We start from the raw sequence: 25355 nt of genomic DNA, 5'->3' as shown, positions 1-25355 counted from the left end.
AGTCACGTAAACGACTATTCCAAGGTCTTCCCTCGCTAAGCACCCCTGTCTCGAAATAGTTAGAGAACGACCACCGCAACATGTTTCTGCTTGGATTGTAGGGAGCCCGAGACCCTACCATCTCAATAGACCTATCAAAACGAGTCATAAACTCATTTCTTAACCCGTATATGATGGGTTGAGTTGTCATATGAACTAGTTATATTCAATAAATGGGTTATAATTGATCTAATCACACGTATAAATAGATAATGCTTTAGGACTTAAGATGGTTTGAATTTGATTAGAATAATCTATATCCTGGCAATTTGGCTACCAGCGAAAGAGCATCATATTCTGGTGCAAACAAAAATAAAATCAAGGGTTATCCTTCTTTGCCATGGTGACCCTCTTCTCTTGGATTGTCGATTTACAGGTCCACATCACATGAACTATTAGAAAACCAAAAGCACGTGCAAAAAGAATTACATAAAAAAAAAAAAAAAAAAAACAAAGCATATAAGTGAATTTCGATCTTTGGAAATAGCATGCGCACCATAAAATCTAATTAAAATGATTAGACAAGTGAGAAAAGATGTGAATGTCAATCTATTACTAGTTCCCATCAATCGCGGGGATTTAGAGCTTACTTATCACATTTTGAATTATTGCCCTCGACATCCAACAGCTATCTATGAACGATCGGACTACTTATCCATGCTATTTATGCAATCTCTGTTGGAATATAATCAAAAGAGATTCTTATTTTTTAATGGGAAAAAAACTCTAATAGTTCAAGTTTTGCTCTTAATTCCGTTTATTTCGCAAAAAATAAATAATTTGAAAAACATAATCGCTTATATTGCTTGAAATAATTAGTTCATCAAACATGTTTATGAAGCCTCAACGAATACCCTAGGGAGACAGCGTAATTCCTAACATAAATGTAACAAGTGGCATCTAAACTTATGCAAACATATTTGATGGAACAATTAGTTATACAATACGACAGCCACTTGCTTCAAATGAAAAATTCGACAATTTTTCAAACATATCCATGAAGGCTTTAGAAGCACTCTAGAACACTCTTTATAGTTTTCTTATTTTTTGAAAAGTAACAAACAAAATCTAGATTTACTCTAGAACACTCTTTATAGCTTTTCTTATTTTTTGAAAAGTAACAAACAAAATCTAGATTTATGCGAACGTATTTGCACGAAGATCTTTTCACATGATTCCGGAGATCATTCCCCCCCAGAAAAAACCTGTCCGGATCAAGACGGGGGGAGTAGACCAACCGGTCTAATTCCCGGGCGGTCTAGTGGAATCGGCTGCATGTGCTTGAAATGCATATCCACATATTTAAAATGTGTAGAAGTATCCATAATAATTAAGAGTTTAAATTACTTCTTTAAAGAAACAAAATTTTTTTTTTTTTTAAAAAGTCGATTTGGTTGTGCAGCTCTATCCCTAGAATAGAGAATCGGACTGAAAATCGCCGATTTCAATTTCAGGAAACCAGAAACCCAATCGATGCTACTGGAAATAGGACAGAATCAACCAGCTCGATCGATCGATTCTTTTTGCTTAGCCCTAATTTTGCATGAAGGGCTTCGACACAATCTTGGCAAAATCATCTTATCGAACCCCTCCTGAATTGTCATTGCAGAACACAGATCAGGAGTCGTAGAGAGTGGGGGACATTGGCGAATCTTTCCTGCTCTGAATGTAAACAAAATTCAGCAAACGTTTAAAAACTAAAGGAGTCAACTTTCGTGTCGAGTGGGAGACAACTTATCAGAGTGATAAGGAGGGTGAGCGAGACGCTTCTCACGACTGATTTGATAAGTCCCTATCATGTTCAACAATTTCGTATTTTTTTTTTAATTTGACATCATAGGGATATGCCTCTTTTCGGATTGGCATTGTAAAAGTTGGGTCATGTGGGGCCAAAAAAAAAAAAAAAAAGAATCTAGAAGTTCTATGGTTGGTGGCTCGTGATGGAAGAGAGGGGAAAAAGAAATTAATACACGAACCGGAAGATCAATAGAAACAGCATTGATAACTCCGGAGATTTTCTTCGTCAAAAACTGTTTTCTCGGACATGACTCCTGTAGCTATAGTTCGTGAGTGGACAGGAGGCTGCTGATCACGAACGAGTACTTCTTGCGTCGGCTGTATGTGTAATCGGCAGCTAAGCGATCGTGTCATCGCTGATTTCTTGCGTTTGAATTTAGAAGCTTTTGATTTTTATTGATTACTTCTTCGCGTGTCGCTGTCGTGGTGTCTCACCACTATAAATTGTCACAGCATCTAAGGTCGGTTTTAGGGTTTACTTAGACTCTACATATATTCTTAATTGAATGATTGCAGCGAATTTTCACCTCTCATGACCACTATTTGTTGCTAAAATTCATTGATCACATTTCATATTTAGACACACGGAGTATATGAAATATTGACAAGGTAAAAATCTCAGTCATGGATATCGCCGGAAATAGAAATTTAGAATAGTGGCTCCATATTACACACTCGTCATCGGACGCCATAGAATACCGAAGGATCGCGCGAAAACATAGAACAAGAAAAATACAAAAATTTATTTCGGGTTCCAAATGGGCTTGGAACATGGAATCGGTTTCCCAATTTTCGGAACCTAGAGCCTTCTATGCATACCCTAGAACTTGGAATTGGAACGGCTCCCACCGGTTTGATTTTTCGATTCTCGATTTTATCCCGAAACCATGCTCACCCCTATTATTTGCAAATCTCTCAAAACAAAGTTGATGCTCACAGATGAATATAGAAAATTTTGGGATATTAAAAAAAAAAAAATCTCGATACAATAAACTCAAAGTCATTGGTAGTGGTTTGGACAATTTAAATTCATGCTGATTCGGACGCCATAATTCTAATACCTGCGAGTCAATCTAGCTAATAACTTCTTATTATTTCCTCTTTTGTGGTTTTCATGAAAATTTCCTCAAATGTTGGATTTCAGTTTAGTCACCCTAAGAATTAGATTTTGCAGGCGAATGGCGATCTTCACGGGATAGTTTTTGATTCAGCTGACTTTTCCAATTTCGATAATCTCTATACTTGATGTTTCAAATTTGACATGTGCCTGATTTGAATTTTTTGCTGCACACAAGCAATCATGGTTAAGTTTTGCTCTACGGATAATACCTACAAAAAAAAAAAAAAAAGAGTTGCTTGGGTGTTAATCTCTACTCCACTCGTGTATTAAAAGATAAACCCTAGATATGAAAGCATGAACAGTTTTTTAATGCTAGCAATTTTTTGGAAGCTAAAGTAGAGAAATTAATTCCTTTCAAATCTCGTGTTCAAAATTCAAAAGGGTCCTTCTTCTTCCTTCACTTCACTTAACTAAATCTGAGATAATCACGCCACTAACCTCTCTGCACAGCCTGGTTAGATCCAAATCCTAACTTGAACATCTTCCCACAACAACCACATCTTAGCTACATGTCCCAAAAAAAGATTAGTCTATAAAAATTAATCTACAGATAATCAAAACTAAATTAGGCAATGTCCCTTAATTCCTAGCCACAAACGAACGAGGAGTCAGCTGTTCAACGGAGAGAGAGAGAGAGAGAGAGAAGTTGTAGCTATCTGAGTTTGAGTCCGAGACTGTGTCGGAGTTATAATAGGACGTGCTTAACTAACAAATCCTAGGTAAAATCATGATTCATCCTGCGTTTCTTTATAAGAGAGACCCCAGATCTCTTTTGCTCCTTGTGTCTTCACTAGCTTCGTGTTGGAGAGAAGATCATATGCTAGGGGGTTCTTGATCACGTCGCGAGTGCCATCGAAAGAGAGGACTTGATTTCGTTTACTTTACAATCGAGCAAGGTTTTTTGCGAGGCCCATCTTTGCTGTTTGATCCGTAAATGACAATAGGGTGCCGGCAATTCCCGACGAGTCACGAGGTTTTCGAGAAGCAAGTGGTTGTGGTCACGGACACTCGTTCATCTCCCTCGCCGGAATTCGGGACTGCCACGGGTTGGATAGTCCTCTCGGGGAACAAGTTCCGTAAAAGGTTGGCGTCCTAAACTGGCTTTCCTTATCTTCTGTGACATAAACTATGTATTTGTGTTATCTTATGAAATGAAAATTTAATGAGTCATAACTATGACAGTTATGCGCTGCTGCATCTATACAGAGTTAAATGGCCAACCACGTGATGAAAAAGTTCATAACTTCCAGACCTTTTGAGAGAAATCAATGTACTCCAGTTATATGCTGTAACTGTCTTGTAATGATAATCACAGAACATGCTGTAAACATATGATATTATCTTTTGTCAGCTTATATTGTTACAAGGTGGTAATGGTACATGACAATATTCTTCACATTAGCGAATCGCTAACATAGATTAGCCATTCGCTATTGTGAAGAATGTTGTCATGTGCCAACAAATTTAAATGCAAACTGAAATTCAGCTTGGGCTATCAAGCACAACCATGATAAATAAACCAAGGAGAGAGAATAAGGAGAAACACTTTCCATTTTCACTTGGAAAGACAAGCCACTAGAGAGAAAGAGAGAGAGAGAGGGTCCATGGAAGAGCACGAGACGACCTAAAGTTGTGGTAGAGGCTTCTTCTAGGACTCCACATCCCTCCACTTTAGTACACAATCATTAGCTCACTTGAAAAGATTGGTTTAATGTTTTTCGCGCGCCAAAAAGACGCGATAAACTATTGTTTCCAACAATATGACAAACCAAGTGTGGAAAAGAACTTTCTGACTCTGACGATCGGCGAAACATGCATCACAACCTCATACCGGAAATGACAAACATCGGACCTACTGCTTCACACGGTCGTTTGTTCTGTCCAGATCGCAGCATAGAATGAATCTGCTCACCATAGTAATGGAAAAGGACAGGTAGGAAATTAGTCGGAAAGCGACACGGTTAATCAGGTTTTCTTGCATTTGTCTGTTGAAGGCTTCTTCTATATATTGGGGGCCGTTGAAGGTTTACACACGCCTCAAGTTTTCCCTTCGTTGCAAACTCTCTTGTTCCTCCAATGTAAGTCCTTTCTTTATTTGGCACCAACCATGTTTCCATGATTTGAAGTTCATCATTTGCGTCTGGCAAAGTGAGCTTGTAGTAGTCGTGCATGTAGAGGTCCGCACAAAATGCATGCACGTATCAGTTTGCTTTCTAAGTCCTACCGCAGAAAGAAAGTTACAGAACATGTTTGTTAAGTGAAGCGACTCGTTTTCGCGGATGAACTCAATTCGAGCATGCACTTGGTCGGAACTGCCATTCTCCCAAGCGATGAATAGGACGCGATTGTGTGTCTGATCAATCATTTCTTGATGATCATTTTCGTGGCACTCTGTATACTTGTTTGGTTTTAGAGCGACACTACATATGTACAAAGATTACTTCAGAAACTTGGGAATGCCTAATGATGTGAATATATAGTATGCAAGCGAGTCGCATTCAACGTTCATCAAGAGCCTATTGCAACATTTACTAATCCAATCTACTAATCCCGTTCCGATCGAATTCCCATTCCCATAGCTGAGGTTGCCAGCCATGTGTTTATTTAGCTATTTTTCCTTGTGTTGCTAGTGTTCATTGAGTTTTGAGTAAGAGAAATTTCTTGAAGTGTCTTTTCTTTACTGTTCAGTTCAGTAGCTATATCTCACTCATCTGAGACTAGCTAAAACTTATTTCAGAGAGAAGAACCTCCAACCTCTACCATGGAGCTGCGCAATTTCGACATGGAGGCTCAGCAAAAGGTGTGTACACTTCTATCTAACTGGACTTAGAAAACGAATTCCCGATTGCATGAACACTTTTCAGATCACAGGAGGAAAAGTTTGAGCCCAAGTTTGGTGTGTGTACATGCGCATGCATGTGGTGTGCATGTCCTTCGGCTGATGTTTCTTGCTGTTCACTCACTCAAGTCGTAGCAGATAAATACTGGACTAAGTGCGATGGCACGCGAACGCACGTGCAAATGCGCTCCTAATTCTCAAATTTGCTCTACCCTCCATTCTTATTTTCCTTTCCCATACTGAGCTGCAGGCCAGAGAAGACAATGGCGGCAACAGCGAAGGAAGATTTCATGTGACCGAAAGTTACGACAACAACAAGGAGAACACAAGTTCAATCAAGCTTGAGGGCATTCTTACCAAGAAGGCGAGCATCGGCGGATGGAAGTGGGCAAGCCTCTTGCTAGGTGACTATGAGGCAACCGTTATATTTTCACTTATGGGAACCAATGTTCCTGAATCCATGTGACAATTATTACTAAGAGATTCTTGTCTCATGCTGTTTGCTGCTCATCTCAATCTGATGCAGCGAATCAAGGGCTAGCAACACTAGCATTCTTCGGGGTGGGAGTGAACTTGGTGCTGTTTCTGACCAGAGTTCTCGAGCAGGGGAACGCGAGTGCGGCCAATAACGTGAGCAAGTGGACCGGGACCGTTTACTTGTGTTCCTTGATCGGGGCCTTCCTCAGCGACTCCTATTGGGGACGTTACTTGACCTGCACCATCTTTCAGCTCATTTTCGTGCTGGTAACCGATCTTTTTGCACTCACCTTGTCAATCCTTTAAATTGAGTTTGTATGCCTAAGTTGGAGTTCAGTTACTTCCAGATTACAAGCCTTGCATAATATTTTCTAAGACTCATTTTGTTGGACCAATCCAATCACATATTGAGAAACAATTCCCAGAAAGTGTGCATGATTTAGTACAGAGAGACTACATAGTCTTGGAGAACACTTATAGTATACTCGAATTTAACTGAAACTTTCTAGCTTCCACCAGTTATAGATGGAATGAAAGTCTCCTCCTAATCATAAGCTGACTAATTGTGTTTTCATACAGGGGTTGGTGCTATTATCTGTAACATCTGGTGTTTTCTTGATCACACCAGACGGGTGCGGTGATGGGAAACTACCTTGCATGCCTGCCTCGCCGATTGGGGTTGCCATCTTCTACCTATCCATCTACTTGATAGCTTTCGGCTACGGCGGCCACCAACCCACCATAGCCACTTTAGGAGCAGACCAGTTCGATGAGGCAAACCCCAAAGAGAAGAACTCCAAAGCAGCATTCTTCTGCTATTTCTACTTCGCACTCAACGTCGGATCCCTCTTCTCAAACACCATCCTGGTGTATTACGAGGACACAGGGAAGTGGACGTTGGGGTTCTTGGTGTCCACCGGCTCTGCCACAGTGGCGTTGCTGCTGTTTTTAGCGGGGACGAAAAAGTATCGGTACGTGAAGCCATGCGGCAACCCGCTGCCTCGCATCGCTCAGGTGTTTGTGGCCACTGCGAGAAAATGGGACGTTGTTCCAGCTAAAGAAGGGGACCTCTATGAGTTGGAAGGATCGGAATCTGCAATCAAAGGGACTAGGAAAATTCGGCATAGCAATGAGTTCATGTAAGTACGTTATTTCCATCAGCTGTTTGGATACTTGTTCTGCTTCAAATAAGAGATGATGTCTTATCTGCTTGTAACTTGCAATAATAATGCCGAGTTTGTGACGATGATATGCTGATAATTCTTTCAGATGTTTGGACAAGGCAGCCACGATCGTGGAGAGCGATGTATCGAGTCCAACGAATCCGTGGAGGCTATGCACGGTCAGCCAAGTTGAAGAGGCCAAATGCGTCCTGAAAATGATTCCGGTTTGGCTGTGCACGATAATCTACTCGGTCGTCTTCACACAGATGGCCTCCCTCTTCGTGGAGCAAGGCGACGTGATGAACTCCATGATAGGGCGGTTCCACCTCCCGGCCGCCAGCATGTCGGCCTTCGACATCTGCAGCGTCCTCATCTGCACCGGCATATACCGCCAGATCCTCGTGCCGCTGGCTGGGAGATTGACCGGGAACCTCAAAGGCCTGACCGAGCTCCAGAGGATGGGGATCGGGCTTGTCATCGGCATGCTGGCCATGCTAGCAGCCGGCACTACCGAGATTGCACGGCTCAGGCATGTCGTACCCGGTGAGAAGTCGAGCTCCCTGAGCATCTTCTGGCAAGTGCCGCAGTACATGCTTGTCGGTGCGTCCGAGGTGTTCATGTACGTGGGCCAGCTCGAGTTCTTTAGCGAGCAGGCCCCGGACGGGATAAAAAGCTTCGGGAGCTCGCTCTGCATGGCCTCGATCTCTCTGGGGAACTATGTGAGCAGCATGCTGGTGAACATGGTGACCCGGATCACAGCCCGGGGCGACAAGCCCGGGTGGATACCGGAGGACCTTAACACAGGGCACATGGACCGGTTCTACTTCCTCATCGCGGCGCTGACGGCCTTTGATTTCATGATCTACTTATTCTGTGCTAAATGGTACACGAGCATCAACCTGGAGACTGAAGAAGACAACAGGGGAGTTGACAGGGGGCATCAGGAAGAGGAAGTGCTCGCCAGACCTTAAGACCGTCTCTTTTAGTTTTTCACATTTAACCTCTCGGGTTTCCATGGAATAAAAACCTCTACTGTCTTAGGATCAGTGAAATCAACTTTTTTGTGTTTTCCCTCGATTGGAACGAAATAAGAAGCAAAATGAGAGTACTGACGTATTATTATACTTTTTTTCGTTTGCACGTACTCAAGTTTAAACTGGCTTGCAAAGTAGGTTCTTGCTTCTGATTGAATAAACATCAGGGATTCTAAGTTCTTTTTGGACTTGATATCATCTTAATCCAATTATAGCTACTAGATATTTCCCTAAGTGGAGCTGAATTTTAAGAAGGGTCTCGAGTGACGGATTAAATTCACATCTGGCACATTGTTTTTCATATAACGTACCAAGATCCAAGAGAAGGAATGCAAGGAGCACAAAATATTTGGCCACTCTGCAGTCTTTAGCCACCTTTCAATGCACAAGAAGTACAGTACCATAAGAGCTATGCCATTGTATAAGAACTGTGAATGCATCAGACAGCTAGTTTCATTAAAAAGTGAGGCAACTTCAAACAGAATGGTCAGGGCAAGACAGGAGAGAAGACAGCGCCCCCGCGGCCCCCCCCACAAAAAAAATCGGTATAAACTTTGACAACCGATGACTCCCCCTTGACCACAATATGAGTCCAGATGCAGTAACATGCAAAAAGGGAACATCTTAAGGGGTCTCCATCAACAGCTTAAGACTGGTTACTCGCGTGATCCAGTGCCTACCCATTGCTGAAAAATGATCTATGGAGTACAGTCCACCGTTCATAGAATCAACAGTCCATAAAGTTCAACAGTAGAATATTATCCTCAATCCTTACCTAATTGCAAATCATTTCACGGGTTCCTATTACTGTATGCTACTCCATTACTTTTAGCACATATAAAAAAACACCGCACACCACAAATGACTGCCACGCCTTGTGTTTCCAAATCCCATTGAGGGCCAATACCACAGAGAAACTTGCTAATAAGATCCACCAAGATTAGCCACAGAATCCAAAGGAGCTAAATAATAACAAACTAACATGCTCATCACAACAAAATTCTCAAATATCTGGCGTTGACCCACACTTCCTGAAAATCCAAAGAGTAGAGACGAGATGAGACAAGCAATAACTATCTTCAAAGCCCGGACTTGTGCAACTCTTCTGCTCCGTGAGCAAAGTGGCACCTTTCTCCAAAGTTGCAAGAGCCTTTAGCAAAGTTCTCACAGAGCTTCGTCTTGAAGTTGCTTCGGGGAGCAGAATGTGCAGCTGGGTTTTTCATGGCAGGTCTAGAGGCAGAGGCAACATTAGCAATAAGCTCATGAACCATGGCACTAGCTTGTTTTATCTGATCAAATGTACCCTCAAGCTCAATGTTCCTCAAATTAGGATCCGAGTCATGCTCTCTTATTGAGAGTTTTGCTCCTGTTACTCGGCAAATTTGCTTCGAGTTCACACCATTTCTCCCAATGATTGGTCCAGCAAGTGAAGCATCAATACTTATCTTGGCCGTGGCGGAAGCCCCAAAGCTTGCTGCTGCTGCAAGACCCGGAGGAGGAGGCTCATTGCGGCCACCATACCTACCGGGTGCTGGAACCATGCCACGAGGATCGTCATAGGAGGGACCAGTTGGCTTGCCGAGTTCCCACTCGCCATGAGCAAAGTGGCATTTATCACCAAACTTGCAGCCTTCGGCAGTGTTGAATTTGTTGCACAACCGAGTCTTCACAGCTGTAGGAGATGGAGCTTCTGAATAAGGTGGTGCTGCGTTCCTGGAGGCAGGGGGATGAGTAGGGTTGCCACCGAGATTAAGCATCTGAGATACAGCCTTAAAGCCTCCCGGTACATAGTGCAAGAAGTGGCATCCCTCACCAAATGGGCACCCGGAAGTACTGAAACAAAAACATTCAATCATATTAGAGTTCTATTGATGCAAGGGCCAATAAAAAAACAATATCCTTATTAAAAAATGGGGAGAACGGACAGGGAATCATCTCATATTTATTATGGCCAAAATGCATGTCTAGAATGCATCCTCTAACCCCACAAGTCGATGAAACAATGCTAAAGGAGAAAACACACTGCAGTAATAAATCAGATGGCTAAGCCCTGACAACTAGGCTTCTTCCTTCCATCGAAAGGACAGGCAAGTAAAATGATGCTGGACAAAAAGAAAGTTTTATTCGAAAATTGGAATACCACATAACTTGCACAGCGGCGTGTTACGTGGACGGCAACACAAATGCTCAGAGCAAAATAAAGACTCATGATTGATCGGCAGTAATCAGTCGAGCATAACTTATCATCTAATCAAACAAGAATGTAAGCAGAGCTGCAGAGCATACGATGGACTACCAATGAACTGACACCATGATTTGAAGATGACTGATGTTATCAATGCCACTCAATTTCACTACCACTAGACAATAATTCTTGAGTGACATTAAAAGCGGTATGAGAAGAAAGATACAATAAGGTTCATCTGGAATATTCTTCATAGAAGAAGTTTTTACTTCCATAATGAGACTGAAGCAGGTTGCTCGAGGCAAGATTGAAAATAAAGGTCCAGACTAGGCATTGGAGTAAAAAACACTGCAAATGTTGAGGAATACATAAAGCCAGGACATGACCTCCAAGTATCTAGAGGAACTTTAGAGCACCGAGAAGTTATATATGAGCACTGAGAAGTTATATAGAAGCACTAGCAGACATTTTACTGTGTAGGTAACCAGGACGTGACCTCCAGGGAAGGTTGGTTGTTGATCTAAAATCTCAAAACAAAACCATTCAATCATTTCAAAAAATATAAATTTTCAATTAGTCTAGAATCAAATATTATTTAGTAAATGAATAGTCTTAATACACAAGTCAAGTGCAAGAATCTTCTCAGTTTTGAAATAACTAAAGCGAAAACTATACGCAGCCCATCATGACTAACACTAAGTATGTGCAATTGTGCTCCACTACAACATAAATCATCTTGACCAATCATGATGCTACCACTTTCCTAGTTACATGTAGTTATGGAACCCATTAAAACCTGCCCGCAAAAGAAGACAAAAAGGTTTCAATGGATTAGGGTGACTAAATATGCTCCTAATATACCTCCATGAAATAATTACACAAAAAAGAGGATAAAATCAAATGAAGACCTTGTTAGATGAGACAAGAAGTAACTCCGGTTTCTATATAGACCAAATTTTATAAGCCAATCACCACCACAAAGAGGTTTTAACAACTAAACTAGGTAAATCGTCATAACGACCCGGATTTTTTTTTTTTTTTCAGATTAATGAGTTGCAGCAGCTAACTAACTTGCAAAAAACGAAAAATAAAAAATACATTATGCCAAAAAAATGAAACTTCCCAAACATCCAAAACAAGAGAGAGAGAGAGAGAGAGAGAGAGAGAGATGCCCAGCAAATCAAGTTCAGACACACTTTGAACATCTGGAAACTTTCCCTCTGTTCTGCCAATATGCCTTAATCAGTGTATTTCAACATAAAGTGATTTAGACTATACATAGACTGCAGAGAGCACTGCCAATGTCCCCGGTGAAACAAATTCATTACTCAACATTTTTTTGATTGCATCATCTCGTAACCACAAGTTAGCCTCCAGTCCAAAGAATTATTTAAAGAATATCAAAGCATCAAAATTGAAGATATAAAGATCTAAATAATGGTAAATGCAAGCAACAAATTAGACAACAGTAAGTTCTATAGCCAAAGATTTCTGCTCGATCTGTTAACTCCACTAGGAGTTAAGATAAACTTATAAGACTTCGAGTATGAGAGTGCAGAAAAATCCAAGCGCAGATCCAAACTTGGTCCAGTAGAAAACAGAAGTACAGTTTTTCAAAACATCATAAGGGCGAGAAAGAATAGGCATTGGAAACTCATGACAAACTATGTACAGGCGTTCTAAAGCCAGTATTATCATATTGTTGACCTAAATTGTGCCTTATGCATCTTAAAGATTAGGAAAAGAGAGGGGCTCCCATGCATCCACAGTATCTGTTCAGCAATTAAAATTTTGTCACAGAAGTAGATAGCAATTATGAGGTGGGCCATGTTGGATCCTTTGCATCAGCTTTGAGTTTACTTTTCCTGCCAGTAGTAGTTAATCCCAATTTCCAACCAATCCTTTGTGAATCAATGGTTTCTGTTCAATAATCTTTGTTAAGATTAGAACAAGAGCGCGAGGCCACCTGTAGCACAACTTTGAATTCCAATTCATTAGTCTATATCACATTGCTTTTACTTTATAAAATAAATAAACAACCTTCAGTTTTGTTAACTCTAACAACAGATGAAATTGTATTTAGACTATTTCTTTTAGATAGGTTAGGATTTGAACCTGAAAAACTTTGTGCACGGCTTCGATTTGCTTCCTATACCAGTTGAAAAGGTCTCCGCTTCTGTTGCAGAACATTAGTTAATTTCTTTCAGTTGACAATTTCAGCGGGTGAATGACCTCGGAATTTAACGACATTAAGTCACATTACCATTTGTTATCACAACCAAAGTAAATGATCTCCAATCAAGTATAATTATCCACTCACTACTCCATTGAATGTAATGTAGGGAAAAAAAAAAGCTTCGACACTCCAACAAAGGGTACACAATTTAGCGAAAAGCATTCTCCATCACAATAGTTATTATGCCAGCTTAGCAAGTTCAGGTCGCTGAAAACTGGAAATTTAAGGAAAACTGAATACCTAAAAGAAAAGCATATCACCTCCTCAACTTTTCATTACTTATATGAAAAACCTCACCGTGCTACATATTCTTTTAGCAAATTAACTGATGTTCTTGAAATGGGAGGCATCAAGCTCTTTTAACATTTGAATGTGGCATCCAGACAAAGAAGAAAGTGATGACGGAATCTTTTACAAAAGAAACTTATCGTGAATCACAAACTATTAACACGAAAAGCTCCTTAGCCAAAACATATCTAGCATAACAAGAAACCAACCCGAATTGAGGTTTATAGACTACAAAGTTCAGACACCAAGCAAGACTATTTCTCAGGAAAACAACACGCCCATTTGCTCATAAACATTTCGAACAGGAAAAAGCACGACAACAAACTCAAACCCTATAATCATACCAAAGCAGACATTCAGGAACAGACACAAACTGCAGGGAGATCTGGGGATCCATCCAAGTAAAACAAGGAGAGACGCTTTAAAACCGTCATAACTCATAAAAACGCCAGAGGGCTTTTAAAGTTAATTTCTTTTTCCGCAGGGCAGGGCAAACTACCATTATTGCTAGTCGGCCACTGGACTACTGCACTGCGCAATCAGTACCACAGGAAACAGCCGAAGCTGCACCAGAAGCATGACCTCAGGAAACCAAAACCGCAGCTTTTTTTCTCCGACACGCTACACGAAAGCCTAGAAATCACAGAGGTACAAGCGGGGGACACGCATATCCGCGTTAATCGAAAGAGCAAGAGCGATAGGAACGAACCTTCCCTGGATCTCTTGAAACCGCCATTGCCGTTCGAGGAAGCGTCGGGCCTCCCTCTCTTGCGGCCGCCTCCAAAGTCCATGGGTTTCGCTCGCACCGCGCGTACAACCCGAGTGGAGAAGGAGAAGGAGAAGGAGAAGGAGAAGACGTATGGGGTTTTTAGAGAGAGAGAGAGAGAGAGAGAGGAAGAGGGAGGGCGAGCGAGTTAGGGTTTCGCAGAGGGGAAAGGACTAGGGAGAGCGTAAGCGGGTGAGATGGGTGTTGGGTTGGCAATTGGAAAAATTACATTTCGAGTGAATTAAATTGGAATTTGAAAAGAAAAAAAAGAAGGGGAAAAGGATATTTTGGAGGCGTGACGTGATATTTCCAAGGGGTTGGGCTGGTGCGAGCGCGTTCACGGGGGGAATGGATGACGTCGGCAATCCCCCCCGCCCCCGGCTAGATATCACGTGACGCCTTACCATCCCAAGTCCAGATCCAATCCCCCGGGCATGCTACTACCGACCGGGTCGACGGGCTCTCCGTGATGGATGTTTGGACCGTTGAAAGGCCCACGTTTCAACGGCTTACTTTTTGACTTTGGCACCCGGATCCACAACCCATCGCGGCCATATCGCATTTAGGCTCCGTTCGTTTCGCGAAAAAAATGAATGATTTGAAAAGTATTTTTTTTAAAATCACCACATGTGTTGCTTTCAAAAAAACAAATGAAGAAAATATTTTCATCTTTCATGAAAATACTTTAAACGTATTTTATTATCAATAATGAAAATATTTTCATCGATTATAATTATTTAATTAATTCAAGTGATGTAAACGACCGTATTTAGATTAATATTTACTTCTCTGTGCTTTCATCAACTAAGACCATGTCCCCGGCCAACAATTGCTCTCTTTGTGATCACTCTCTCTCTCTCTCTCTCACATCTAGGAGAACTATGAGGCCCTCACTTGGTAGCTGCCTCCAAGGCAAACCTCGGTCGGTCTTAGGTTGTCCATGACTAATCGAGGTTTAAAGATCATTCGAGCATGTGAGAGAGAAAGTTTTAGATAATCTTCTTAAAAAAAAAAAAAAAAAAGGGAACTACGGCACTTGTGATTTCTAATTTCTTTTTGCAATATATTATAATTTAATCATTCAAAAGAAAAGAGGAGCTTCTTGTCTTTTTGCTTCCTTCACTTGGGCATGTGTTTGGTGTACTGGTCCGAGATCAAGGGGAGAGCAAGAGCGTGAGCCTCAGTCGGAGCTGTGGCTTCACCGAGCTTCTTCGTTGAAGTTGCAAGTTGCGACCCCTCCTCGCGGTGACCTAGTTACCGTTAATAGGTTCGTGCCGAGAAATCCCACATTGCTTTACCTCTCTTACTCACTGCAATCCCCATTTCGTCGTCTCTCTCCCTCTCCTCGAAGGTTTCTCTCTCTCTCTCTCTCTCTCTCTCTCTCTCTCTCCCTTTGTGTTCTTAAGCGATATTCATCCGTATGCATCGCGTGGTAAACCCAATTCGTCGATTTCGGCAGAAAAGGACGTTTTTATTTTTTATTTTTTATAGCTGATAGTGAAGAAAGAGGTGTACTTCTGAGAATTTCGCTTTTGGTGCTGTTTTCATTTTGCTGTGGAGAGTGTGTGCCAGTGCTTGTAAGTTAGCTATGTTCTAGAATTATAAAAAGATGTTCTGCTTTTAAAATTTGAGCTACTCCAATCCCGGCAAATCGCGGCCGGTAGCTTTTTACTTTTGGGTCCGAAGGTAGCTGAGTATAAAGATAGAGAGAGATAGAAATGACACTTGTGCGCACTGGCGAAAGCAAGAAGAGTTTTTTAGGACAAGAATTCAAAATGTCTTGATAAGCCTGCGTTGTGTCACCCTCTGCTTGGCCTGGTGCTATAGCAGTTGTCTTGTTGGATGATGTAGCTGTCTTGCTATATTCGAACGATGTTAGTACATGGAAGCAGTTGCGGACATGGACAGTGCTAGAATGAAAATGAGAGAAGTTATCCAGTGAGTTTGAGTGGATGAATGTTTCGATGAATATAATTGATGAAGACTCATGCAGACTTGATGGAAATTACTTTCCTCACTAGATCACACAAGGCCTCATTTGATTTGCAACTTCAACTCGTTCTGACTTGCTTTTACGTAATTCTAGGTTTTCAATTCGTTGCGCTGGAGTTAATCTGTTCGTAATGGCATCGACCATGGCATCTGGCCTGCACCTTGCAACAGCAAGACCCTATGTATCCTCTTCGCGCCGAGCTTTTAGATTGGGTGCCACAATTCTTGGTTACGGCAGTAAGGTGGCTTCATGGCCTGAGCTTGCTAGCACTTGTCATCTATCATGTATGCTACCTCTCCGAGGAATTTCTTCATCATCTGGGGTGAAATCAGTTAAGCCTGTGACAAAGGCCATGTCTGAAGCTAGTCAAAGCAAGCCTTCGTCGGGTTTGCCGATTGACTTGAGAGGTCAGAATTTTCTTCATGTGTTCTTCTCTGTGTGCTTGGTTTTTACCTGCTACTAGGTCAGTTTGCATCTTTTTTCAATTAAATTTCCTTTCATCTCCGAATTGTAATTTGCTTCCTGTGGCAATTTGTTATCTCAATGTGTTGCAAACTTTATTCATTAATCAGTTCATGTGTAAGCTTCTTGCATCTGGAAAAGGTGTCGGTATTGAGGCTAGTTATTTAGTACAGGGAATTATACACCAATATCTCAATCTTTCCTCCTTTTGGCCCTCTGTGTTTCCTATTTGTGTCGCTAATTTCAGTAGTCACTGGGCTTCTGAAATATTACTTGGCAGACGGGCTTGCAACATGGATGGATGTCTTTCCTGGGCGGAATGCCAATCTTATGAGTACTTTTCAACAAAACCTCTGTTTTTTTCTTGAACAACTAGACAATGATGAATCTCTTTTTAAAAGATTTTGCAGTAGTTTAAACTCTGTCTTTATATCGATCGGTAGCTTATCTACTCTACTTGTACATATTTGTTTGATGAGCTAGATTTTTTCTGCTATATGCCTATAATAGCATGTCTTCATTTTATTTGTGACAATAAATGATTGTGGTTTTACTCTTTTTTATATCTGTAGGTAAGAGGGCATTTATAGCAGGTGTTGCTGACGACAATGGTTACGGTTGGGCAATAGCAAAATCTCTTGCTGCTGCTGGTGCTGAAATTCTTGTTGGCACATGGGTGCCAGTGAGTACTAGTGCTGATAATGCACTTATTATGGTTTTCTTACAGTTTGGTCCTTTAGGATTCTGAGGAATCGTTAAAATACCCATTCATTGGTGGTTACTTTCTTGGTTAGGTTTTGAACATCTTTGAAACCAGCCTGAGGCGTGGAAAGTTTGACGAATCGCGTGTGTAAGTTGCTATTGACTAGCTCATGTTGCAACTAAAATTGGCAATTTTGTTGAATCTGTCATACTGGTTGCTCAATGTTTCAGGTTGCCAGATGGTTCTGTCATGGAGATCTCCAAAGTATATCCTTTGGATGCTGTATATGATACTCCAGATGACATTCCTGAAGATGTAATAAGGGAGTACGCCATATTTTTCAAAAGTTGGATGCTAACTTCAGGACCTAAATGAAGATGATTCGATTTTACTTTTGCAGGTTAAAACAAACAAGCGTTACACAGGATCCAGCAAATGGACTGTTCAGGTTTGAGAATATCCTATGCCAATTTTTATCTCGTCTTCGACAATGTTGAGATTGAGAATAACGTCTACAAAAGGGACTAATAATATATCAAATGGAGATGGTTAGTATCCATGATCCCTGGAGATTACAGGGATCATGGATACTAACCCAAGTGCACAAAGGAAAAAGTCCATTCTACGATGTCATATCTTTTGAGAAACAAATTACTTATGTCACTGCCATCGTGCCGCATTTCATGCAATGAGCATATTTATTTTGTTTCATATGATTACCCATATAGTTTATATTATTGTTTGGGCATTCTGTGCCGCATTTTTCTTCATCGGATGCAGAAAGTTGTATTCTTAAGCAGCCATATAAACATACGTAGGAAGTAGCAGAATCTGTGAAGCAGGACTTTGGCAGCATTGACATCCTTGTTCACTCACTTGCAAATGGGCCAGAGGTAAGCATGTGATTCATGTTCACTCGTTGGTGATTACTTTCTGTTTAGTGAAGCTGTTTACTATTCATTTATCTTTTTCAAAGGTAACCAAGCCTTTGTTGGAAACGTCAAGGAGGGGTTATCTTGCAGCGATATCTGCTTCAAGTTACTCCTATGTTTCATTACTCAAGCATTTTATACCGATAATGAACCCAGGCATGTCTTTTTCTCCAAAATCTGCTCTTTGAACAGACTCAGAGTGGTAACCATAGTACATATGTCATGCCATCTCACTGATTCTGGAATATGTGATTCTCTTCTGAAAACTTGATGGTACTTCTGTAGGTGGTTCTTCAATATCACTTACCTACATTGCTTCTGAGAGGATCATTCCAGGGTACATTTTCAACTCCGAATTTATCATTATCACTTCTCCTTTCCACGAATAATCAATATGCATGTTTCACATGCCATTTACAGGTATGGTGGAGGAATGAGTTCTGCAAAAGCTGCTCTAGAAAGTGATACACGAGTAAGTGTGCTGTTATTCCGTATTGCCACCACTCATCCTGTGCTCATAAGCACACACCCTTTTACATGATTGTGGCTGATGACTTGTTCAGGTGCTTGCTTTTGAAGCAGGAAGAAAGAACAAAATTAGAGTGAATACTATATCCGCCGGTATGTTGGCATTTTCACCTTCGGAATTTTGGAAGCATTATTTCAGAGCATCCAACTTACCTTTTTCCATAGGCCTCATGTTTTCTTTCTACAATTGCTCCTTTATAGAAGTATGTGACGAGATCAAAAGAATTAGGTTACCTCTCACGTGTTGATTCCCAGTAACTATTGCAAAATTCCTGCCTATTTGGTCGACACAAATCTTTTGGTCTTTCTTAGCTGCTGTCTTCCAGAAAAATAGAAGTGGCAGATGTCACAATGCTCAATATGTGGGGTAGACCTACCACCTATTTGAAACATGAACAAACCAAATATTATGTGAGATTATATTAACTCAGAACTTTCAGGTCCTTTAAGAAGCCGTGCGGCAAAAGCAATTGGATTTATTGATACGATGATAGAGTATTCCTTGGCCAATGCTCCTTTGCAGAAAGAACTGTCTGCAGGTGCTGTTCGTCAAACTTATTGGTGCTTCTCTTTTTGGCATTTTTTGGCAATCCTATACTGACAAGAAATCAATGTAAAACAGAGGAGGTGGGGAACACCGCTGCATTCTTGGTGTCGCCTTTGGCTTCTGCCATAACAGGAGCCGTTTTATACGTCGACAATGGCCTAAATGCCATGGGAGTTGGAGTTGACAGTCCACTATTCGAGGACCTTGACATACCAAAGGACAAGCACTGAAGATTACGTAGTGGGCGCAACAGAAGAGCGCTGCACCGGAAGATTTGCCATCTCTGCTCAGTTTTGCTCCTCTTTACCGACATCACCGTAGGAAGGCTCCAGATTTTGTCCTAGAGTGTTAATCTTCTTTTCTGAAGGAAAAGGCATGTCGCGTTCCATGAATTGGATAAAAAAAACCCATAAGCAAGTGCCGTTAATCCATCCATATTTGCCTGCTAGCGTCTATAAAATAGTAATTACTCCGAAATCCATCCATATGCGGTACTTTCACTCCAGTATTGACAAAGACAACTGAAACCAAAGGTATCAACTATCAGCCATTAAAAACTTCATCAGTTCCACGCCATGAAGCAGCCCTAGAAAAATGAGAACATACTAAAGCAGAGAGGCTTCATGAAGAGACCCATGGACCAGTCGTGAGTACTAACATAGCCTAGGAGACAGTAGCGGCGGATTCTGGGTTCAGTGATTAAATGTTTGCAGTTGGCTAAAAGTGCTCAATTTAGGTCTAAGTGTACTTATTTTGTAGTATCACCTCAACAGGGAGAGACGCATAAAGTTGAGCCAGTCAAACAGAGAGGCATCGGCAAGTCGACATATGAAAAATAGAGAATCGCTCGAATGGCTTGCTCTTGACATTTAATACAAGAATACTCATGCCCAATTCTTCTGATTGATAAGGACCAACCACAACATAGTGCATCCTCACATGATCTAAAAACCTAACATATACACCCCAACAGAAAGGCCTCAGTTCAAAAACAAAATTTCCAGAAAGAATTAGAGGGACGCACTTTCAAATAGGGACTAAGTTAGTAACTCGTAGACCGTCTACCTATGTACACAAAAAACTGCAGAAAATAGAGAAGCAGAAACCAAAGGAGTCTCGACATGCGCCATGACCTCAAAAAAGCAGCCTCATTGCACTTTCCGTTTACATTTTCGGATGGCATTAGCTCTTGTTGAAGAGCCATCACCAATTACGGGAGAGTCTTCAATCACCGTTTCTTCCTGTATGACCAAACCACGATTTCTAGTCAGTTTCTTAATGGGTGTTGTGGGCAATGCTGATTGAGAATTACATGACACAGGATCTGTTTGAGAAGAAGCCAAGCAGATCTGCTGCTCTCTATGTAGCATCAACTCCTCTCCATGTGGTAGTGTGCTAATCATCATCTACGGCCAACAAGGAACAACTATGGTCATAATCCCATAAACAGAAGAAATATATTTTTCAGTGGAAATGGAACAACATAGAAAAGTAGAAGAGATCTTGATGGATGAAGCCAAATAAACAAAAGAGACTAGGCATTCCTCTGAAGGTGCAGATCCCTACCTTCCAATCCCTGTAATCAAATCTGAATACAAAATGGCTGTAAGCCACTTCACCAGACAGAACAAGACTAGAAACAGGAGCATTTTTTGGCGCTGCAATGCAAATAATTAACAGTGTCAAGCAAAGGTGCAGCCATTACTGATAACGAAGTTTGAAAGAGAAGTTCATGAGAAAGAAATAAATCTTACAAACAAAGTGATTGCCCTTTTCATCCACAATAACCTCCGCTCGCCCATCTTTGACTAGGAAAGACAAAGCAAACAGATTCTCAACCGTCTGTGCAAAAGACTGTCTGTTCAAAATCAAGCTATCAAGTCCGACGCGCTTCTTCCTTCTTAAGATCTCAAACATTGTTGACATGTTCTTATCAGTATCTGTCTTCCCTTCAACCTCACCTTCATCAATCTGTCACAAATGAACCACTGACTTTTGTCATCTCAGATATCTCAGTTCCAAAGATACTACTCAACCCATTTTGAGCTTAAACTTATGTGGAAGTCTAAACTTTACATGATTACTAAAGGTCAATGTGGATCAGCAATAATATTGCAAGAGAATAAACTAACCAATAAATGTCAAAGCAGAGTTTAAGCATGATGAAAAAGAACAGGTTCCTCCAGAGAAAAAGTTCCGCTAAGAGAATTCATAACCCCATCAGAATGAGCAACAATTAGACAACTGAAAAAATAACATCCAGGTGATGCAATACTAACATTGATGATTACCTCGCCAAAAATAAAAAAAACCTGTTTCTCATGCAATGACTTCATTTATTTTGTAATCATTTTGTCTACTAGTTCGCTTGCTCATGGTACCACAGACATGCTTAAGACACATAATCTTTGACCATAAAAGTCATATCCAAAAAGAAAAACATATCTTCCTTATTTGTTCACAGTATTAAATGGTTTATAAGTTATGACAAGTTACGTCCTCAGGCAACTCAATTAGATATCTCTCTGCATGCCTTCTTTTTAAATTAAAGTAAAATAAGTCCACAAAATACCTCCTCAGGGCGAGCACTTTCAGTGGGCCTTGTATGCCTTCTATGAACAGTAACCTTCCTTTGCTTAAGCTGAGTATTCATTGGTCCAAGCCTAAAAAGACAGAAAGAAGTAAAAATTCAGGAGAGAAACATGACACTAAAAAATCTGACTGATGACTTTTGAGACATTCAGGTGAAGAGTCTGATAACTCACATGGTGGAACAGCCATTGAAGTTTCTGAAGATGGGCGAAACACGTACGCCTAAATCCTTCCAGCTAAAGGGGACCCGATCATTTTCACTGATTCCCAAGCCTCCCACCGGCTGACCGAAATCCTTGAGTAAGCAATTCACAAAATCTGATGGAGTTATGCCCTCACTGGAGTATGATTTCACTGAGCTAACCAGAGTGTTTGCAATATCTAAAAGTGCCTCAGCATCTGCCACTTGCTCCCTCGGCTTCTGTACTGAGAAAGTACACGGAGAACAAAAAAAATAACACAGTTTCAATACTAAAAGCAAGTCAACGAACACCAGCAAATTTTTGTATAAGAAAGCAAAAGGGCTCTTCAATCATTAAATATTATAAATTTTGTAAAGGATCATAAGGTGTCCTGTCAAATCCAAACAATAGCTCCATTATAGAAATTCAATCCCGAGTTCAGTCACTCATTCGATGGTTCATACATGACATAAGCACGAGATCGAAGCAACTAATGTATGCGGGCTTAGAATCATATTCTTCCAGAAGTTAATTCTTACAAGCAAACATAATTAACAACCAAACCATATCTTAGCAGTTACAGGACATTTGACAGGCTTACCCTGTTCATACAAGTTCTCCACTTCAGTGATGATGGTAGCGAACCTATCCGAGTCCGCCCTCAGCAAGTCATCTCTTTCGTCTATAACAGAAAAAAAAAAAATTGATATCATCATTCTAAGAGTCGAGAAAAGAGGAGGGGAACAAGAAAACAGACAGGTACAACAACGGAAGAACAAACTCCAACAAAAATCAGGAAGCGCTAGCCACCGTTGATGAGATTTTTGACGGCGAGGTAGTGGGAGCGCAGGACTCTGCGAGCAGAGTCGTCTTGCTGGGCCGCCTGCGACGGCTCCTTCTCCCCGCGGTTCCTGCACAACCGCTCCCTCTTCACGGCCCTGAGCTGCTCCGGGGCGACGGCCCCGCCGACGCCCTTCCTCTTCGAGCCAATCCCGGCGCCGTCGGAGGTTACCGCCTCCCTCTTCATGGGCGAGAAATCGATCGCGACTGAAAACCCTAAAACTTGGGGAGAAAGCAAACCCCCAATGCGAAGATTTCGCTGATTGGCAAGCGCGCGAGTGAGAGAGGAGAGAGAAGTTTGAATCAAGTTCGGTTCTCTCTCTTCTATCGCCTTAAATAGTTCCCTTTTTTCAAAATTTCTTTCTTTTTTGCTTGCCTTCGATGCATCTATATTTCCTTTTTGGAGTTTTATTATTAGTAATTTACAGCTGTAATTTGTGATAGATTTGCACAGCTGGGTAATAAATTCTCGATGGGACAATTTGGAAAGCGAGCAGTAATTTTTTTTTTGGCGAGCAGTAAATTTAGTCATTCGGATTTTCACTTCGAGAAAATATTAGACAGTGTCACTCCTCCACGTGACCATAGTTTCATTCCATTCATCAATCGCCACGTGGCATGGACGGCCCCACGGCCGAAGTCACCGATCGTCTTCCTCTCCTCACTATTCATCTTCCCACTGCATGATCACCAAAAGACTTTGCCCCTGGAGCGGGTTCGGGGTGACCTGCCGTCGGCAATGGCAGCCCCCCTCTCAGTCTCCGGTCAACGGCGGAGTCATCGATCTCACCACCCCAAACGGCGAGGAAAAGGAGGAGAAATTAAAATAAAAAAAAAAAAAAAGGGTTAGATGAGGAATCCAATTTTGGATTCGATAGGGATAAAAGTACTCCAATGTGAATTTTTTTTTTTTTTTGGATAAGAAAACTGGTTAAAGCTGAAAAAAAAAATTTAACGTCGAGAGATTGTGGAAAGAACTCAATGTCCAATCACTTATCATTGTCAAGATTAGCAAGCTAGCCAGCACGACGATTTTCTTTTCGAAAGCCATGTTGCATTTTTGAATCCAAAGTGAGAGTTTTAACGGTCTTATAATAGCTTTAAACAAAACACGACCGACGTTATTAACCGTAACCTTTAGATTGAAGACGAGTGGCCACTTTAAAATGAATCTCGATGGCGATTTTCCGAAAACGAAACCGTTTTGCGAAGTTGAGCCCCAACCACAATATCAAAAGTTCTGCTAGGTGAAGAGGACCGTATTCTGAAAAAGGTAACAAAACCACCCAAGTCAAATTGTCTTTAGGTAAGATGATCCTCTCATGGTTATTGGGTTGGAGAAGAAAGAGCCCCATCTAGTACAAAAAAGACCTGCAAGAGAGGGAGGCTCTATCAGCATTTTAGATTAATTTAACTTGGTGGAGAATCCAGTTGACCAAGTTCGGAGAAGTACGTGAAAAATTTTCAAGTACATGAAACTTTCGTGGAGCCGAATAATCTCTTACATTTATATATTATCAGAAAATTTTAATGCATGATTAATTTCTTTTTTGGTTACGAGAAATCAATGTTATCAATCAAATAAATCATAATATTCCCCGCGCTAGAATTGCATGCTGTGAGAAAAGAGTTTCTTGCGTGCCTGAGACCATTCGAGATTCGCCCTTTCCTTAAGTGAGAAGCACTCTACACATCATACACTTTTAGAAAAAGAAGGATAAGGAACAGCCTTTACGATATGAATGTTAATAAAAGGTAGACCAAGACACCACACCACACCACACCACACCACACCACACGGGACGAACTATTTTGTTAATGGGCCAGCCCGTACCCAAGCCAGCCCGCGTGTCATGGCGGACCAACACCACACAAGCCCATGTTGGGACAAGAAGTCAAAGATCACGAACCGATGCCTGCCCATTTCATGAGAAAAAGTGTCAAAAAAGTCTTAAATCTACTGGCATTAATGTCAATTTAGTCCTAAATCTTTTGTATATGTGTTAGTTGAGTCCATCCGATCAATTTTAGCTCGAAACCGCTGGCGTGAATGCCGATCGTCCTACGTGTCACGGTCGGCACAAACATGGATATTATTTATAATTTTGTAATATTTTTATTTTATTTTATTGAGGGCTGCAGACCTCATAGCCCGCACGGGGTTGGACAAGGGCTTTGACACCCTCGCTTGAGGCTAGGCGAGGCCGTAATGCCCAAATCCGACAAGGGCGTGCAGCCCTCGCCTAGTGGCCGACAGGAGACAGCCCGCAACCCTCAATCAAAAAAGAAATATTTAAAATAAAAAATAATTAAAAATATTCACGTAGGACGGCCGACGTTCACGTTAACGATTTCCAACCAAAATTGGCACGATAGACTCAATTGACACCAATGCAAAAAGTTAGGACTATATTGGCGCAATCAAAAAGTTTAGGATTGAATTAGTACAAATACAATAGGTACAGGACTTTTTCGAACACTTTTCCGCATTTCATGCCAAGCTCCTTTCAAAAAGTATGGCTTGCCCGTTGGACCTTGTCTATAAGTTCTTTAGGCCCAAGGAGCCATGTTTCCGCCAAATGATCAGTAGACCAACGACTATTAACAAGACCACTTTACATTAGAAGAATCA

General features: G+C 41.2%; 4 protein-coding genes across 10 annotated transcripts; 2 read left to right on the top strand and 2 right to left on the bottom strand.

Annotated features, from left to right (window-relative positions):
• The first annotated feature begins 3787 nt into the window (after window positions 1–3787).
• On the top strand, window positions 3788–8581 carry LOC115727724 (protein NRT1/ PTR FAMILY 7.1-like). 4 transcript variants are annotated; one of them, XM_048281534.1, is made up of 7 exons: window positions 3788–4039; window positions 5694–5756; window positions 6046–6199; window positions 6322–6539; window positions 6852–7411; window positions 7542–8406; window positions 8462–8581. In XM_048281534.1, exons 2-6 carry the CDS (start codon window positions 5718–5720, stop codon window positions 8404–8406), a joined length of 1836 nt encoding a protein of 611 aa, XP_048137491.1. In that variant the 5' UTR covers window positions 3788–4039; window positions 5694–5717; the 3' UTR covers window positions 8462–8581. The 4 variants fall into 4 exon arrangements, with proteins under 4 accessions (XP_048137491.1, XP_048137490.1, XP_048137492.1 ...); XM_048281533.1 differs by having other exon boundaries at window positions 7542–8567; XM_048281535.1 differs by having other exon boundaries at window positions 5678–5756; window positions 7542–8567.
• A 767-nt stretch (window positions 8582–9348) lies between these two features.
• LOC115725807 (zinc finger CCCH domain-containing protein 14-like) lies at window positions 9349–14158 on the bottom strand. Its single transcript, XM_030655433.2, has 3 exons — window positions 13888–14158; window positions 12770–12830; window positions 9349–10302 (listed from the first exon to the last, which is right to left on the bottom strand). Exons 1-3 carry the CDS (start codon window positions 13967–13969, stop codon window positions 9549–9551), a joined length of 897 nt encoding a protein of 298 aa, XP_030511293.1. The 5' UTR covers window positions 13970–14158; the 3' UTR covers window positions 9349–9548.
• Window positions 14159–15107: 949 nt separating this feature from the next.
• LOC115728287 (enoyl-[acyl-carrier-protein] reductase [NADH], chloroplastic) lies at window positions 15108–19586 on the top strand. 3 transcript variants are annotated; one of them, XM_030658645.2, is made up of 13 exons: window positions 15108–15295; window positions 16031–16344; window positions 16972–17081; window positions 17194–17249; window positions 17333–17417; window positions 17503–17550; window positions 17921–17995; window positions 18079–18190; window positions 18320–18371; window positions 18455–18506; window positions 18598–18655; window positions 19003–19101; window positions 19185–19586. In XM_030658645.2, exons 2-13 carry the CDS (start codon window positions 16068–16070, stop codon window positions 19337–19339), a joined length of 1179 nt encoding a protein of 392 aa, XP_030514505.1. In that variant the 5' UTR covers window positions 15108–15295; window positions 16031–16067; the 3' UTR covers window positions 19340–19586. The 3 variants fall into 3 exon arrangements, with proteins under 3 accessions (XP_030514505.1, XP_030514497.1, XP_048137294.1); XM_030658637.2 differs by having other exon boundaries at window positions 15112–15211; XM_048281337.1 differs by lacking the exons at window positions 15108–15295; window positions 16031–16344 and adding an exon at window positions 16682–16733.
• A 352-nt stretch (window positions 19587–19938) lies between these two features.
• LOC115728390 (non-structural maintenance of chromosomes element 4 homolog A) lies at window positions 19939–23027 on the bottom strand. Of its 2 annotated transcripts, XM_030658731.2 has the most exons (8): window positions 22694–23027; window positions 22485–22565; window positions 21875–22127; window positions 21682–21772; window positions 20864–21080; window positions 20676–20767; window positions 20422–20515; window positions 19939–20350 (listed from the first exon to the last, which is right to left on the bottom strand). In XM_030658731.2, coding segments are annotated over exons 1-8 (1047 nt in total). In that variant the 5' UTR covers window positions 22911–23027; the 3' UTR covers window positions 19939–20348. The 2 variants fall into 2 exon arrangements, with proteins under 2 accessions (XP_030514591.1, XP_030514584.1); XM_030658724.2 differs by having other exon boundaries at window positions 19939–20515.
• Window positions 23028–25355: the final 2328 nt, after the last annotated feature.

This window comes from Rhodamnia argentea, chromosome 6 (assembly GCF_020921035.1).
Source record: "Rhodamnia argentea isolate NSW1041297 chromosome 6, ASM2092103v1, whole genome shotgun sequence".
In the NCBI taxonomy this organism is placed as follows: Eukaryota; Viridiplantae; Streptophyta; class Magnoliopsida; order Myrtales; family Myrtaceae; genus Rhodamnia; species Rhodamnia argentea.
The sequence above is the reverse complement of the archived record's forward strand: the minus strand, read 5'-3'. Positions and strand labels throughout refer to the sequence as shown.

What these genes read in the sequence shown, in the direction of transcription:
- LOC115727724 (XM_048281534.1), top strand. Translation starts at nt 5,718, where the DNA reads ATGGAGCTGCGCAATTTCGACATGGAGGCTCAGCAAAAG. An exon ending in GTGGGCAAGCCTCTTGCTAG is followed by an intron (nt 6,200 to 6,321) that starts GTGACTATGAGG and finishes AATCTGATGCAG; the next exon opens with CGAATCAAGGGCTAGCAACA. An exon ending in TTCAGCTCATTTTCGTGCTG is followed by an intron (nt 6,540 to 6,851) that starts GTAACCGATCTT and finishes GTTTTCATACAG; the next exon opens with GGGTTGGTGCTATTATCTGT.
- LOC115725807 (XM_030655433.2), bottom strand. Translation starts at nt 13,969, where the DNA reads ATGGACTTTGGAGGCGGCCGCAAGAGAGGGAGGCCCGACGCTTCCTCG. An exon ending in TTTCAAGAGATCCAGGGAAG is followed by an intron (nt 12,831 to 13,887) that starts GTTCGTTCCTAT and finishes GTTCTGCAACAG; the next exon opens with AAGCGGAGACCTTTTCAACT. An exon ending in CCGTGCACAAAGTTTTTCAG is followed by an intron (nt 10,303 to 12,769) that starts GTTCAAATCCTA and finishes TTTTTGTTTCAG; the next exon opens with TACTTCCGGGTGCCCATTTG.
- LOC115728287 (XM_030658645.2), top strand. Translation starts at nt 16,068, where the DNA reads ATGGCATCGACCATGGCATCTGGCCTGCACCTTGCAACAGCAAGACCC. An exon ending in TTTGCCGATTGACTTGAGAG is followed by an intron (nt 16,345 to 16,971) that starts GTCAGAATTTTC and finishes TTATATCTGTAG; the next exon opens with GTAAGAGGGCATTTATAGCA. An exon ending in TCTGAGAGGATCATTCCAGG is followed by an intron (nt 18,372 to 18,454) that starts GTACATTTTCAA and finishes TGCCATTTACAG; the next exon opens with GTATGGTGGAGGAATGAGTT.
- LOC115728390 (XM_030658724.2), bottom strand. Translation starts at nt 22,910, where the DNA reads ATGAAGAGGGAGGCGGTAACCTCCGACGGCGCCGGGATTGGCTCGAAG. An exon ending in AAAGGGCAATCACTTTGTTT is followed by an intron (nt 20,768 to 20,863) that starts GTAAGATTTATT and finishes TTTGCATTGCAG; the next exon opens with CGCCAAAAAATGCTCCTGTT. An exon ending in TTGATTACAGGGATTGGAAG is followed by an intron (nt 20,516 to 20,675) that starts GTAGGGATCTGC and finishes TGTTGGCCGTAG; the next exon opens with ATGATGATTAGCACACTACC.